General features: G+C 48.4%; 1 protein-coding gene across 1 annotated transcript in view; it reads right to left on the bottom strand.

The window, feature by feature from the left end:
- mlxipl (MLX interacting protein like) overlaps nucleotides 1-15034 on the bottom strand; it is a gene marked incomplete at both ends in the record, with an annotated part of 93699 nt that overhangs the window by 52319 nt on the left and 26346 nt on the right. The window contains 2 exons of the mRNA XM_084320320.1: nucleotides 7411-7491; nucleotides 8833-9013. Coding sequence (XP_084176446.1) covers nucleotides 7411-7491; nucleotides 8833-9013 — 262 coding nt within the window. The remainder of the gene's footprint in view (nucleotides 1-7410; nucleotides 7492-8832; nucleotides 9014-15034) is intronic.

The following is a 15034-nucleotide window of genomic DNA, read 5'->3' as shown; positions in this document are numbered from 1 at the left end:
ACGAGCTTGACCCCTGACGCCCTCCCATCAGTAACATCTATTTAAAAGGGAACCATGGCCAATTTAAGAATCCATACGTGTTATTCCTACGCTAGAAAAATACAATATCATAACATTTAAAATAAAACTCTCTTACTACTTCTGAGAGAGAGAAAAAATTATAGTAAATAAAACAAGGCTAAAAAACAACAAGACAACCATTCTTTTGTTGTTTTGAACAAATCAAAACATTCCCTGAGAACAACTATCTATAGCGCCTAAGTGCTTTTTTGTATCTATTTTTGAACTGTGCAAATGTTATTGCTCTGTTTCGTTTCCACTTGTAGTCATACCGATAGGTTATGTAGATAACCTAGTTATATTAGTATAGGCTAAGCGTCCCGCTCTGAGCCTTACGAGATACTCATATCTCCTGTGATACCTAATGTATCTCCCACGAACAAAAACACATGCACCCCACCTGTATGGGGCCCCGCCCCTTATGGTGGCCACCGCCCATATAACCATGACCCTGGTCATGAAACACCCTTCCTCGCCAAAACCCGTCCCAGGAAAAGATCCCTCAAGAGGGAACTCAGGGCGCGCAGAGCGGGACGCTTAGCCTATACTAATATAACTAGGTTATCTACATAACCTATCGTTATATATCGTATAGCATCGCGTCCCGCTCTGAGCCTTACGAGATAATGGGGAAGAGCGGGCGCGAGACCCGACAGATGTACCCCCTGAGGACCCGTAAGCCCACATCAAGGGGTGCGGGGAGCCCTGTCACCCCATCCTTCCTAACGAAGGGGGGGCGCAGTCAACTCCACCTGAATGCGAACAAGAGGGAGCCAGAACCCCTTGAACACACCGTACAGGCGGAACCACGTGTGACTCAACACACTGCGGCCCATACCCATACACTCCTGCTACCCGACCAAAGGACGGGAAGCAGGAAAGGCCACAGACCCCAGAACCGCCTGGGAGACAGAACCCCCGGTCATGTCCATGAGGAAAAACCTTACAAAGGAGCCCGGGGAGGACCATGAAGCTGCAGCACAGATGGCCTCCACCGAGGCCCCACCCAGGAGAGCGGCAGAGGCAGCCACCCCACGAGTGGAGTGCGCCCTGACGCCCCCAGGGGGATCCTGCCCAGCCAGCGTGTAGCAGAGGGTAACACCCTCGCACAACCAATGGGACAGGCGCTGCTCCGACAGTGCCTTACCAGCACGAGCCCCACCGTAACAGACAAAAAGCTGGTCGGTAACCCTGAAATCCTGAGTACGGCTGAGGTAAATCCCCAAGCACGGACTGGACATGACAGGTGAAGGCCCGCATCTAACTCACCAGTGTGAGGAGGAGGACGAAACGCCTGAACCACAATATCCCGGGAGCGGAAGGAACTCCGGATATTCTCAGGCACGAAAGCAGGATTAGGTCGCAGAGTGACACCGCAATCGGTCCGAAAAGACAGGCACTCTGGATGTACCGAGAGAGCACAGAGCTCACCTACGCGTTTAGCGGAAGTGACAGCCAGAAGGAACGCGGTCCTGAAGGACAGCTGTCCCAACGGCGCCCGCTCGAGCGGCTCAAACGGGGCCAAGGACAACCGACCGAGGACCAATTGAAGATCCCAAGTCGGAGCCAAGGAGCGTTGCACCGGCTTAACGCGTCGAGCGCCAAGCAGGAAACGCTTCACAAGAGGGTGGCTGAACAAGACATCCCCTCAAACCCCTCATGATAGGAGGATATAGCTGCTGCATATACCCTCACCGTCGAAGCCGACAGTCTATCAAGGAGAGACTGGAGGTAACTAAGGACAGCAACCAGGGGGCAGGAGACTGAGTCCAGGCCCCCCGCCTTACACCACACTTGGAACATACGTCATCTGCCCGCGTAAGCGCGACAGTGGAGGGAGCATGAACCTGCGCCCCTCAACGTACCCGTCCCAACAACTGACCTAACAGATGTATGGGGAAGAATCCCTGGCGGCACGGCATCGGTCCCAGACCTGCCTGGCCATGTCCAGACGCAATCCTCACCCGTCAGGATGAGGGCCGCCCCGCGACAGTACACCTGCACCCACATTCTCCCTGCCGGGGATGTGGGGAGCCCTTAGGCCGCGCAGATGGAGGACGCCCATAGCCAGCCGCCCGCCGCCTGGTGCAGACAGGGGGAGCGTACTCCTCCCTGTCTGTCGATACACGACACTGACGTCGTATCGTCCGTCCTGATCAACACCATTTGTGGACCAGAAGGACCGCTTTCAACACCAACACATTGAACGTAGCGCAGACCGGGCAGCATGGTTTGCCAGCTGCCCCCTACTGCGTTGGCCCGACGCATCACCAGCGAGGGAGGCGTCGGTGAAAACGCGACGTGAGACAGCGCCGTAACCGTCCTAGGACGGAACCTCCCGAGCGTGTTGACAACACGCTCCGAGATGGATGCCCATAGCCCTCCAACCGTTGACTGGGAAGAGGAATACTCTACATCCAGTGTACAGCAACCCCAGGCTGGTAGAGACCTGCCTGGTACGAGACCTGACGATCCACCTTGACCGCGAAGGACCAGAACGTCATCAGGGCAGAACACTCCGTAACCCCGGATGATGCAGAGGCCCCAGTGCGGCCTCCACGCACTTGGTGAAGATGCGGGGAGCCAGAGAAAACCGAACGGCAGCCTCTGGTACTCATACGCTAACCCTGCAAAGGAAGCGTAGGTAAGCCCTAGGATGGAAGATCGGGGATGCGCATACGCATCCTACAGGTCTATGGAGGAGAACCAGACCCCCACCTGACAGTGTTCAACAGGTAGGAGACGATCCAAAAAATGCTGAACCTTCCCATGGGACAGGTCCAGCCTGGGTCTTACACCCCTCCCTCCCGACTTCTCGGGCAGAGAACACCGGGAGGAGAACGCCACGACGATGGCTTGCTTCGTCCACAGAGATTGGATCTCGTCGACCAGAGCTGTCCCTGCTGGAGACCCCGACAACAGGGTCTGTACCAAACCTGAAAACGGGTGGGGTTGTGTAAACACAAGTCCCCGCCTCACCATTCTCTCCATCTACCTCGACATATGGTGCTGCCGTAGTCATATGTGACGACACTCCCAACGCACCCGCCGTCACGTGGCGCAGGTCCGCCAGGAACTGTAGATAGTTGGCCCGGTCCCCCCCGCTGTGCGAAGACAACCCTGGAATCGTGCGAGGAGCGCGTTCCGTGTCGGAACACCTGACCCTGACACCACCCACGAGGCAATCGCACCCAAGGGGGAACCCCGACAGAAAAAGGGCCTGTCTGATACGGGGGGCTTCCGATCAAAAAAGCCCCCCCACTGAACACCCCTCCAGAACATGCTGAAGGAGTCGTTCTGCAGCCGGACATGCAAGGTGTAAGGCCCCCATGGGTTCCTACACACCGTAGCCCTGCAGTGATATCACTACCACCCCAAACCATGTGAGCTGCGACCACTTGCCAATATTCCAGGAGTGGGAGCACCAACATGATACCTGGCCTGGCGAAGGCGAGGCCGGGGAAGCCCGCACTGTGTGCCTCAAAAGGTTTCGAGCCCCCCTGCTGACAACACTTAAGTTGACAGACGTAACACCAGGCTCAACCAACACAGTTCAAGGTGTGGGAGCCGCTTGACAGCACAACATTCTCACGGACAGACCCAGGCTCAGCCATCAACTGGGTGTCAGCCCCTGTCTCCATGAGAAGCGAAGAATGGGGCCGCATACGCTTCAATGAAGGTTCGCGGCCCGCAGCCAAAGGAGAACGCTCAGAGCCCCGCTTCTGGGGATACCAGAGAGAGGATTGAACGGGGAGCGGGCTGCTCGCGGCAAAATGACGACGGAGTGGTTTACCAACACCGAAATCACCCAAAATGGCCGATCCCTCGGCCGCCAAGACTGTCGGCCTCGCGATACCCTGTCGATTCTCCAACCAGGGCACCACTGGCGGGGGAAACATGGCCGCCTGTCGAGGGCCCCGTCATCGCCGCTGACGAGGCCGTGCTCTCTCTTCTTCTGGCTGCGCGGTGTGAGGCGGTGTAGGGCCTAGGACAATACCGCCCGCGCTCCAGCAGAAGACCAAAATCCCCTGCGGAGAGGGGAACCCTGAGCGGTTATAGCTTGCGGCTGGGTCAAAGCTAATAACGTCAACATCCTCGACGGAGTGGTTTACCAACACCGTGCGCGATGTGTCGACGTCGGCCGGCCCTCAAGGCCCCTCCACCAGACACCATTTCTGTAATAGAAAAAACACCAATTCGAACACAGTTCTAATCGTTGCCAATTCCATACCGTGGCGGTACAAGCCTTAACAGCCCACCAGCCACTCGCCAGGCCGACCCATGGTGTCGGCCGGGCGGGGCATTGTTTCAATATATCAAAAACAAAGGACTGACGTTAACATGGAGCACCAGTGGTGATTGCAAACAGCACCCTCCACTGTGGTGTGGACCATGAAAAGGTTAAATGAATAAAAGAGCTAAACCACAAAAACTGTAGAATGAGCAAACCCATACACACAAAGTTTAAGGGGAGACGGACCAGACCCGTCTTCATTCAAAATATTCACAACAGAACACCAGCCCTAGTTTAGCCCATTTACCAAAAAAGGTAAACAAAGCCCCCCCCCCGCACTACTCCCCCAGTATACCGATTGACCGTCAGTATGAATGGTTTGAGAGGAGAGAAAGCTGTAGCAAGACAGACCTTCTCATAGCAGAGTGACAAAATGAAACAATAGCCCCCTACACAGGGCCGCCCCAGGAGATGGGGGGCCTCGCGTCTAAAAACGCACAGGGCCTCACATTTCTCCCAAGCGGCCCTGCCCTTATACTACTGCAGCCTAACGCCAGGCAATGTGGAACCCAAGACAACAATTGCCTGTGCACAGACACGCAACATGTTTACCATGTCGGCTGGACCCAAAGCCCCACTACCCGACGCCAACCCAGATGGGAACACCGTTCAACAAACCCCGCCGGAACACAAGGTAATACCTGGCTAGAACCTAGCCACGACCTACCCCGTTGTCAACCCATTTACCCGAAAAAGGTAAATAGAACTCAAAACCCCACAACAGCTACCGACTGACCTTCATTGATGAACCGGGCAAGAGGCGGGAGAGTGACAACATCTCACGGCGGAGACATTAAAACAGCATAGCAATTAGCAGTAGTGATAGCATGCGGCAGTAGCGATAGCATGTTAGCATAGCTTTAGATGTTTTAGCAGCACGCCCAAGACAGCTTGGAAACCGTTCCCTGCAGAGAACGTTCACCAAACCATCCTGCCCCTGGCGCCAACACACAACAAGGTTGTGTTAACAACACAAACCAGCATTACTAACACTAATACCCATGCCTGAAGACACAGGGCCTACCTGAGTACAAGCTGGCCCGACAGCCAGCCTTGTACAGCTGAACCTCGATGTGCAGTCATCAAACGAGGAACATCACAGGCCCGTCGTGTCGCCGAAAACATGCGTCGAAGATGCCAGGGGCCAGCAACCTCCGGTAAGCTTCCAACATTATTAATCTTCCTTAATCTTTTCATTCCGCTAGCTCGTATGGTGCACGCATCCAACACGCTGGGACGAAAATAGAGGAAGGGTGTTTCATGACCAGGGTCATGGTTATATGGGCGGTGGCCACCATAAGGGGCGGGGCCCCATACAGGTGGGGTGCATGTGTTTTTGTTCGTGGGAGATACATTAGGTATCACAGGAGATATGAGTATCTCGTAAGGCTCAGAGCGGGACGCGATGCTATACGATATATAACTGATAACATCAAACAAGTTTTACTTGACTAAGACTTACTTCTCTGGTTTCTGGCTCTTGGGAGAGAGATGGAAATAACATATCGCTGCTGTCGGGACAAAACCTCATAACTCCATTTTTAGATTTTTTTTTTATTATATAAATCAACTCCGTAGATCATCCTCCATATGTGTGTGTGGGTTTTACAAAGTTTAAACAATGGGAAAGCATTAAACCGATCATCTGTCTAAACCTCCTAACTCTATTCACCCTCAAATCTGTGTTAGTTTTTTTCATCTGCTGAAAAGTTGGGTTTTTGGAGTTATGAGGTTTTGTCCCGACAGCAGCGATATTGGTTATTCATCCGCCCGCCCGTCCATGTGCAATGCTGGATAACGTGGGACAGACTACCGCAACCAGTATTTGGAATGGCGATCAGATAATTGGATTATTCTTTTTGCATTACATCAGAGACAAGGTAAGGACAGTATATATCCAATCTTGCGTTGATCCGATATTTCTTTCTCCCGCGATCGAAGCTGTCTGTGTGGAATGTGTGTGCTGTGTCCCGTTGGTCATATCACAGCACGGATGGGCACCCCGTTCCAAACCCCCTTTCATGCGTGCATGAGGAAACATAATAACGATAATCTAGCGTTGATTTCAGGATTATTCGATAATCAGGCGAAACATGGCAACGTGATAAGTGGATTTAACTAAAGGGCTGTTTTCGCGTCTTTTCCTGGGATTACTCAGAATCACTCAAACTATACTCATATTCACCACGGTATAAAACGGAAATGTACGGATGAAAAAATTATCTGTTTTTTGCATGTTGACCAGAAGAAACACACTGACAATCGACAATGTTATTAGATCCATAGCTATAATATTTAATATAGTTTTAGCACTCGCAAACACGGCATTCTCTCCATTGAACAAAGCGCTGGCTTAAACGGCCTAACGCCCATAGCGACATCTGGCATCCATTGTGTTATTGTGCCCCTTAAGTTCCTTAAAAACGGTTGATACTTCAAAACCTGTGAATGAAGAAGAAACAAGCTGACTAAAGAGGCATGTTCAATGTAGAAGACAGGATAGTTGTTGTGAGATGACTACTCTGACATGTATATAAAACCACTGATAAAGGCAGCGTTTAATGCTTCAAAGCGAGGGTACTTAATTTAAGTGCTTAAGTAAATTTTCTGCAGTAAACAAAGCGAGGGTACTTAACTTAGGTGCTTCCCCAGGGAGGGGGTCGGGGGCTACTGCCCTCAGACCCCCAAGATAATTTTTATATGGGCAGTCTGACTTGGGGTACTGACCATATATTAGTGTTGCAATGCATGATAAATAAACAGTGAAAAAAGCTAAGAAATTGGATGGGGCTGGGACATTTGGGACGAATAAAAATGTAAGATGAAAATCTTTCCAGCCTGTGGCAGGCAGTGGAGGTGTGAAATCCAGAACAATAGGAGTCACTAAGTGGAGTGTTGGAGTAGTGGTAGAGTAGCAGTAAAAGCTGGACTTCTAAGGGCTTCTACTGTAATACACACAGTCCGTCAGTCTGTCAATCAATCAGGTTGACAGACAGACAGACACACACATACATAGAAACACAGGCAGACAGATCAGGTAAACAGACAGACAGTACCTGGTATATCCATGAAGTCATCCAGGTTTGGTTGCAATGGGGTCAGTCCTGGCTGGATCATATCTGCATTGGTGGTGTACACTGAGGAGGGGGACAATGAGAATGATGGGTGAGTGCATCATTCACGTGAATTTCCTTATTTGCAGGGTGGGTTCTTTCCTGACTTATTGACTCACATGACCGCAGGGGTGTAAAAAATACCCAGAAATTATACTTAAGTGAAAGTATGGGTACCGTCTCAAAATCGTACTCAAGTGAAAGAGTATCTGGCTAAAAACACACTTGAGTAAAAGTCTAAAAAGTGTCTACTTTTAAATGTACTAACAAGTAAAAGTAAAAACTTTGTTTTATTCCGGGGCAATGAAATGTTCCGTTTCGTCCTCTTCATCACTCGTACTATCGTTTGTGGCCGTCTTCTGTAGCTTGTCACTCTGACTGTCTATTCTTCTGATAGCAGGTGTTTAATCAAAGATCCCCGCTTTCTAGTCTTGCACAAGGACCCATCAGCATGGGTATGGGCGGGTTCATTTTCCATTGATGGGGATTTGGCTGTTTTTAAATAAAGTTCGGCTGCAGGATTAATAACGTTAACGTTAGTTCAGCCAGAGAGACAAATATACTCATTAAAATAGTTGGACCTGCGAGATCTGTACTTTGTAAGTCTGCATTTAAAATGTAAGGAGTAAAAAATTTAATTGAGTAAAAGTACAAGTATACAAACCTAATAATACTCAAGTAAAGTACAAATTCCCCAAAACAGTACTTGAGTATTGTAACAAAGTACAATTACTCAAGTACTTTACACCCCTGCATGACCATCTACTACACCGATGGGCAGCTGTTAATCTAATGAAGTCCAAAACAAAAGGTTTGTTCAGTTTGGGCAAAAGGTCAACTGACGCAACATAGTTTTCTTGTAAACAGACCCCCCCTCGGAGATGTAATAACACTCACTGTTGTGGCGCTCGCTGGCCCAGGGGCAGGGCTTCTGGGTCATGGTGAACAGGGTGTCGGAGATGTAATAACACTCACTGTTGTGGCGCTCGCTGGCCCAGGGGCAGGGCTTCTGGGTCATGGTGAACAGGGTGTCGGAGATGTAATAACACTCACTGTTGTGGCGCTCGCTGGCCCAGGGGCAGGGCTTCTGGGTCATGGTGAACAGGGTGTCGGAGATGTAATAACACTCACTGTTGTGGCGCTCGCTGGCCCAGGGGCAGGGCTTCTGGGTCATGGTGAACAGGGTGTCGGAGATGTAATAACACTCACTGTTGTGGCGCTCGCTGGCCCAGGGGCAGGGCTTCTGGGTCATGGTGAACAGGGTGTCGGAGATGTAATAACACTCACTGTTGTGGCGCTCGCTGGCCCAGGGGCAGGGCTTCTGGGTCATGGTGAACAGGGTGTCGGAGATGTAATAACACTCACTGTTGTGGCGCTCGCTGGCCCAGGGGCAGGGCTTCTGGGTCATGGTGAACAGGGTGTCGGAGATGTCGGACAGGAAGCAGTCCAGGTCGAACATGTGGGCCTCCTCCTCCGGTGCCGCCTCTGGCTCCTCCTGGTACATCTGGCTGGACCATCTCTCCAGCTCGGCCCGGCAGAACTGGCCCTGGCACCGCACAGCACCCAGGGATCAAGACGTTTATCAAGATATACAAACTGGGGATGTCCGATATTATCGGCCGATATTGGCATTAAAATGTAATATCGGAAATTATCGGTATCGGTTTAAAAATATATATATATATATTTTGTTTTTCATTTATTTAACCTTTATTTACCCAGGCAAGCAAGTAAGAACAAATTCTTATTTTATTTATTGTCAAAAGTATGCATAATGTTGTGTTAATTCCACGACAAGAGATATGTAATGTTAATTACCTGAAATTATTCAGTTTTTGGGGGGGGGGGGGGAACCCTGCATATATCGGTACCGGTTGATATCGGTATCGGAAATTAAGAGTTGGACAATATCGGTATATCGGATATTGGTAAAAAAGCCAATATGGAACATCCCTAACACAAACACATTTCTACCAGGGAAGCCCTGCACAGTATAATTAAGCAATATCACACAAGAGGGAGCACTGTTATGCTGAATATCAGCACAGCTGTGATTCGTTCGTAGGTACGAGGATAATCAGCTTTTATACAACAGTTCTACAATCGCCATTCATTAGTTAACAGTAATAAGCGACAACTGATTATCATTTGTTTGTGTATTTAATAATTTATTTAGCTCCGCCAACAAATAGTTCCACAACTGAGCTTCAGAACTTGGACTGTAATTAACGGTTGTTAATTAATAGAACACCCGTGTGGCGGAGTGATACATATTGTTAAAAGTCCCAGTGCTGTTATACTGGATATCAGATACTCATGTCCAATCAAATGACTTGGTTGGAACTAACTGTTGTATAATATAGTTGTATGTATGTATTAAAAATAATATATATAAGCACTGGTATCAGGTATCAGACCACAATACCAGTCTAAAACAGAGAATCAGATCATTTCACCAACACAGAAAACCAATTCAAAGACCCACGTGTAACATGTCGGAAATAGGGATGCAAATGTTGGCTAATCTTTCTAACTGGTCACTGACCCTCATTATTCCATTATTAACTCATTAACATTATTACACTTGGACATTATGTGATGGCCTAATTATGTGATGGCCTAATGATAGCTATTCCCATGCTAATGTATGTCTCATAAGTAGAAACCTGTCATACTATCAAGTAACTAAAGCAACCTGTCCTACTATCAAGTAACTAAAGTAACCTGTCCTACTATCAAGTAACTAAAGTAACCTGTCATACTATCAAGTAACTAAAGTAACCTGTCCTACTATCAAGTAACTAAAGTAACCTGTCCTACTATCAAGTAACTAAAGTAACCTGTCCTACTATCAAGTAACTAAAGCAACCTGTCCTACTATCAAGTAACTAAAGTAACCTGTCCTACTATCAAGTAACTAAAGTAACCTGTCCTACTATCAAGTAACTAAAGTAACCTGTCCTACTATCAAGTAACTAAAGTAACCTGTCCTACTATCAAGTAACTAAAGTAACCTGTCCTACTATCAAGTAACTAAAGTAACCTGTCCTACTATCAAGTAACTAAAGCAACCTGTCCTACTATCAAGTAACTAAAGCAACCTGTCCTACTATCAAGTAACTAAAGCAACCTGTCATACTATCAAGTAACTAAAGTAACCTGTCCTACTATCAAGTAACTAAAGTAACCTGTCCTACTATCAAGTAACTAAAGTAACCTGTCCTACTATCAAGTGGAGGTTTAAGCTAGTGGTCCATATCCACTTCCAAGAGGTCTATCTTTCTTATGTTATATTAAAGAAATAACCAAGAGGCTGACACTTCCATGACCCTGGACCAGTGGAGTTTGAGGTACTGACCTCAGCAAAAACACCAAACAACACACTATGATAAAAATGTCTATAGGTAGTTAGGTGTCACCTGCAAAATAATTAGATCCTCAGCATTGACAATAGGATAACTAATAATCCCCCCCCCCCCCCCCCCCCCAAAGAAAGAAGAAAATATCCACAGTCGCCACATACACCTACACAACAAGCTAAAGAACAGGGTATTACAGGTGAATTGCCTCTACTATCGGGTCCACGCTCTAAAATGCCCCAAAGTTCCCATAGCACACAGCATCCAGGCCCTCATATAACTGAGAGGGCATACATACCCTCATCTCGCACCTTGTTGCCCATATGCACATATCCAGAGTTAATTATATTGATTTGTTATATTGTTTACACTGCTTTCTTTATTCTATTTAATTTTTTACTTCTCCATAATTATGTCACCTGTACCATGTCTTATACTACCTGTACCCCCCCCCCCCCCCCACACCCTCCCCCATGCTGCTATGATGCCTGCATTTCCCCAAGGGGATCAATAAAGGAATATCTTATCTTCCAGAAAGAACAGAGAAAGCACTCACAGCGAATGTAGGATCCAGATGCAATCTTTTCCGTGAGACACTCATCCAGCCTGTGTGTTAAAACACCTAACTCCTAACAGGCCACATTTATAGGGAAGCCCAACAGGAAACGGGAAACAGCTTTCGATTACGTCTGAGCCCATGACAAACCCCCCCCCCCCCCCCACCACCCCATTTTACTTCCATTATTCCTCTAATTATTTATTTATTTTCTCGTGAGGCAGAATGTAATATAGGTGTGTGTGTGTGTGTGCGTGGGTGGGTGTGTATGAGTAAACAGGAGTCAGTTGGCGTGCATACAGTATGTATGTGTGTTTATGTGTGCGCATTTGGTGTGTGTGTGTATGTTTATAAAAAAAAAGGGGAAAAAAACATTAGCCCCCTACTAGCTGCCATTATGTTGTCTCTATTGGTCTCTTTATTCTTATGTCTCACCCTTTCAATGAGAGCACCAGGCCTTTTGTCCCTGACCTAATTCTTGGTCACACTCACGAGGGCCAGGAGGGAAGACCTGACCACCCTTCACACACTTCACACCCACCCACGCACGGACAGGAAGGAAGACCTGACCACCCTTCACACCCTTCACACCCACCCACGCACGGACAGGAAGGAAGACCTGACCACCCTTCACACCCTTCACACCCACCCACGGACAGGAAGGAAGACCTGACCACCCTTCACACCCTTCACACCCACCCACGCACGGACAGGAAGGAAGACCTGACCACCCTTCACACCCAACCACGCACGGACAGGAAGGAAGACCTGACCACCCTTCACACCCTTCACACCCACCCACGCACGGACAGGAAGGAAGACCTGACCACCCTTCACACCCTTCACACCCACCCACGCACAGACAGGAAGGAAGACCTGACCACCCTTCACACCCTTCACACCCACCCACGCACGGACAGGAAGGAAGACCTGACCACCCTTCACACCCTTCACACCCACCCACGCACGGACAGGAAGGAAGACCTGACCACCCTTCACACCCTTCACACCCACCCACGGACAGGAAGGAAGACCTGACCACCCTTCACACCCTTCACACCCACCCACGCACGGACAGGAAGGAAGACCTGACCACCCTTCACACCCAACCACGCACGGACAGGAAGGAAGACCTGACCACCCTTCACACCCTTCACACCCACCCACGCACGGACAGGAAGGAAGACCTGACCACCCTTCACACCCACCCACGCACAGACAGGAAGGAAGACCTGACCACCCTTCACACCCTTCACACCCACCCACGCACGGACAGGAAGGAAGACCTGACCACCCTTCACACCCTTCACACCCACCCACGCACGGACAGGAAGGAAGACCTGACCACCCTTCACACCCTTCACACCCACCCACGCACGGACAGGAAGGAAGACCTGACCACCCTTCACACCCTTCACACCCACCCACGCACAGACAGGAAGGAAGACCTGACCACCCTTCACACCCACCCACGCACGGACAGGAAGGAAGACCTGACCACCCTTCACACCCACCCACGCACGGACAGGAAGGAAGACCTGACCACCCTTCACACCCCACGCACGGACCCGATCTGAGAGAAACACAGGTCCAACGCCACGTCACCTCTGGTGGTGACATGACGCCTCGCTTGCATTGTTTACTTTCACTTCAACTCATTTCCTGTTTTCAGCGATCCGCCTCGCTTTTTTCAAAGTGGACGTCACATATAATGGGTCTGAAATGTGACATTAAATACAAATATAATTGTGGTTAAAGTGGCACACTTTATGCCTGCCTGTCTACCCTCTCTCTATTATTCTCTCTAATTACAGAGGCGGAGTCAGGTGTGGGGAAGCTCTGGGAGCAGCTGATGGACATCTGTGTGCTGATTGCTGCACCTACTTAGACCTGGCGCAGATGTCATCATGCTGCCAGATCGTAGCTTAGTATTACCCAGTCAGTCATAGTTCTTTGCTCATTTCTAGTTAGTCGTATTTCTGACTACCCCGCTCCTTGCTCTAACCCTGAACTACTTGAGTATCCCATTCTGTATACGACCTCCCGCTTATCGGACTACCCCGCTCCTACTCTTAGCCCCTGGACAGCACAAGTATCCCCGTGGCTCTACCAACCCCTGCTTGGACAATAATTATACAATAAAGCACCCGTCGTTTGGGTTATACCAAGTCCTGTTCTGCTGTCTCTGTGTTTGCACATTGGGTTCCACTAGTTCAGTCGTGACATAAATACTGAGAAATTAGCCACTTGGCACGAGGTGTAAAGGGAACGAAATGTCCTAAGCAAGTCCTAAGCAACACCATATATATATTATATATATAATTGATTACATTTTTTTTTAATTAATTACAATAAATATTTCTCGTGCACTTGAAGGACTTCAATTTGTCACTGTTAGACGAACAATACCACTTATTGTTGACTGTCGAGAGTGTGTCCCCTTGCTGGCTTTGTTGTATACAGTTGTAAGTGGCTTTGGATAAAAGTGTCAGCTAAAGGTAAATGTAAATCAAAAGGATATTATTGCTGTTATAATTAAAGAAGGAAAAAGAAAACAAAATGTTTGTCCTCCAGAAATGTTTTGGATTGCAACCCGATCAAAGTCACACAACTCATCTGCTCCTCTATTTCAGAAACTCCAGATTCTCACCGTTTATGACATCAATATAAAAGAAAATGTGTTTTTATTTGTAAGTTACACTCAAGTGAAGAGAATATTCCTGAGCAGTTCAAGACTTACTCTAAAGTTAATTCACAGGTCCATTCATATTCAACTCATCTATCTTCAGATATTCATCCAAAAACTTTCCTTTGGAGAGGTACATTTCCGGGTTACCAAATTATGGAGTGGTTTTTCCCACCTGGCGAAAAACTGTTCCTCTATAAAATGTTACAAGAGATGCTTGAATAACCATTTAACTACTGTTTTGTAACTTTTTCCCATGTATCGTCTACAATATGTTGTGAGGACTACACCTGAGCAGGTACCGCAGCCCGTTGGCTCCCCCCTGAGGCGTGGCGCTGTTACTCAGCCCCGACACACGCGTCTCACGAGACGTCTCCATTCCACGGCTGTTTCTAATCTTCAATCAGAGACTGTTGTCTCCTCCCGGACTATAAACTCCTGATCAGCCCAGTGGACTACGCAAGTTCGTTCTGTTAGAACAGTAGGTTGCGTCTTAATATTCCTCTGACTATTTTGCCCTGTTTCAGTCATTGTGATTACATTCTATATATCCTAGTGTTTGATTGATTGATTGATTGATTGATTGATTGAAAACTTTATTAACAGATTGCAGAATGGGTACAATACAGTACAGCTCAATACACACAATTGTTAAGGGGATGCAGACCAGAGAAAGACTTTCGTCTTGTTTACATCAGGGTCCCCCATTTTCAATTCATAATATGACATACAGATAGACAGTACTGCTACATCTATACATTTATGACATACCAGATTTACAAATACAGTACTGTTTGTGATACAAAAAGAGAGTATATACATTTGACGTAGAAACTGTACATTGGAGGAGGTTGGGTAGGTGGGGTGGGGGGGGGGGGGGGGGACTGTACATTGGAGGTGGTCGGGTGGGGGGGGGGGTTGGGTAGGCGGGGTGGGGGAAACTGTACAACTGTACAAGCAAAACTG

Source organism: Notolepis coatsorum (assembly GCF_963971535.1).
Source record: "Notolepis coatsorum genome assembly, chromosome: 8".
NCBI lineage: Eukaryota > Metazoa > Chordata > Actinopteri > Aulopiformes > Paralepididae > Notolepis > Notolepis coatsorum.
The sequence above is the reverse complement of the archived record's forward strand: the minus strand, read 5'-3'. Positions and strand labels throughout refer to the sequence as shown.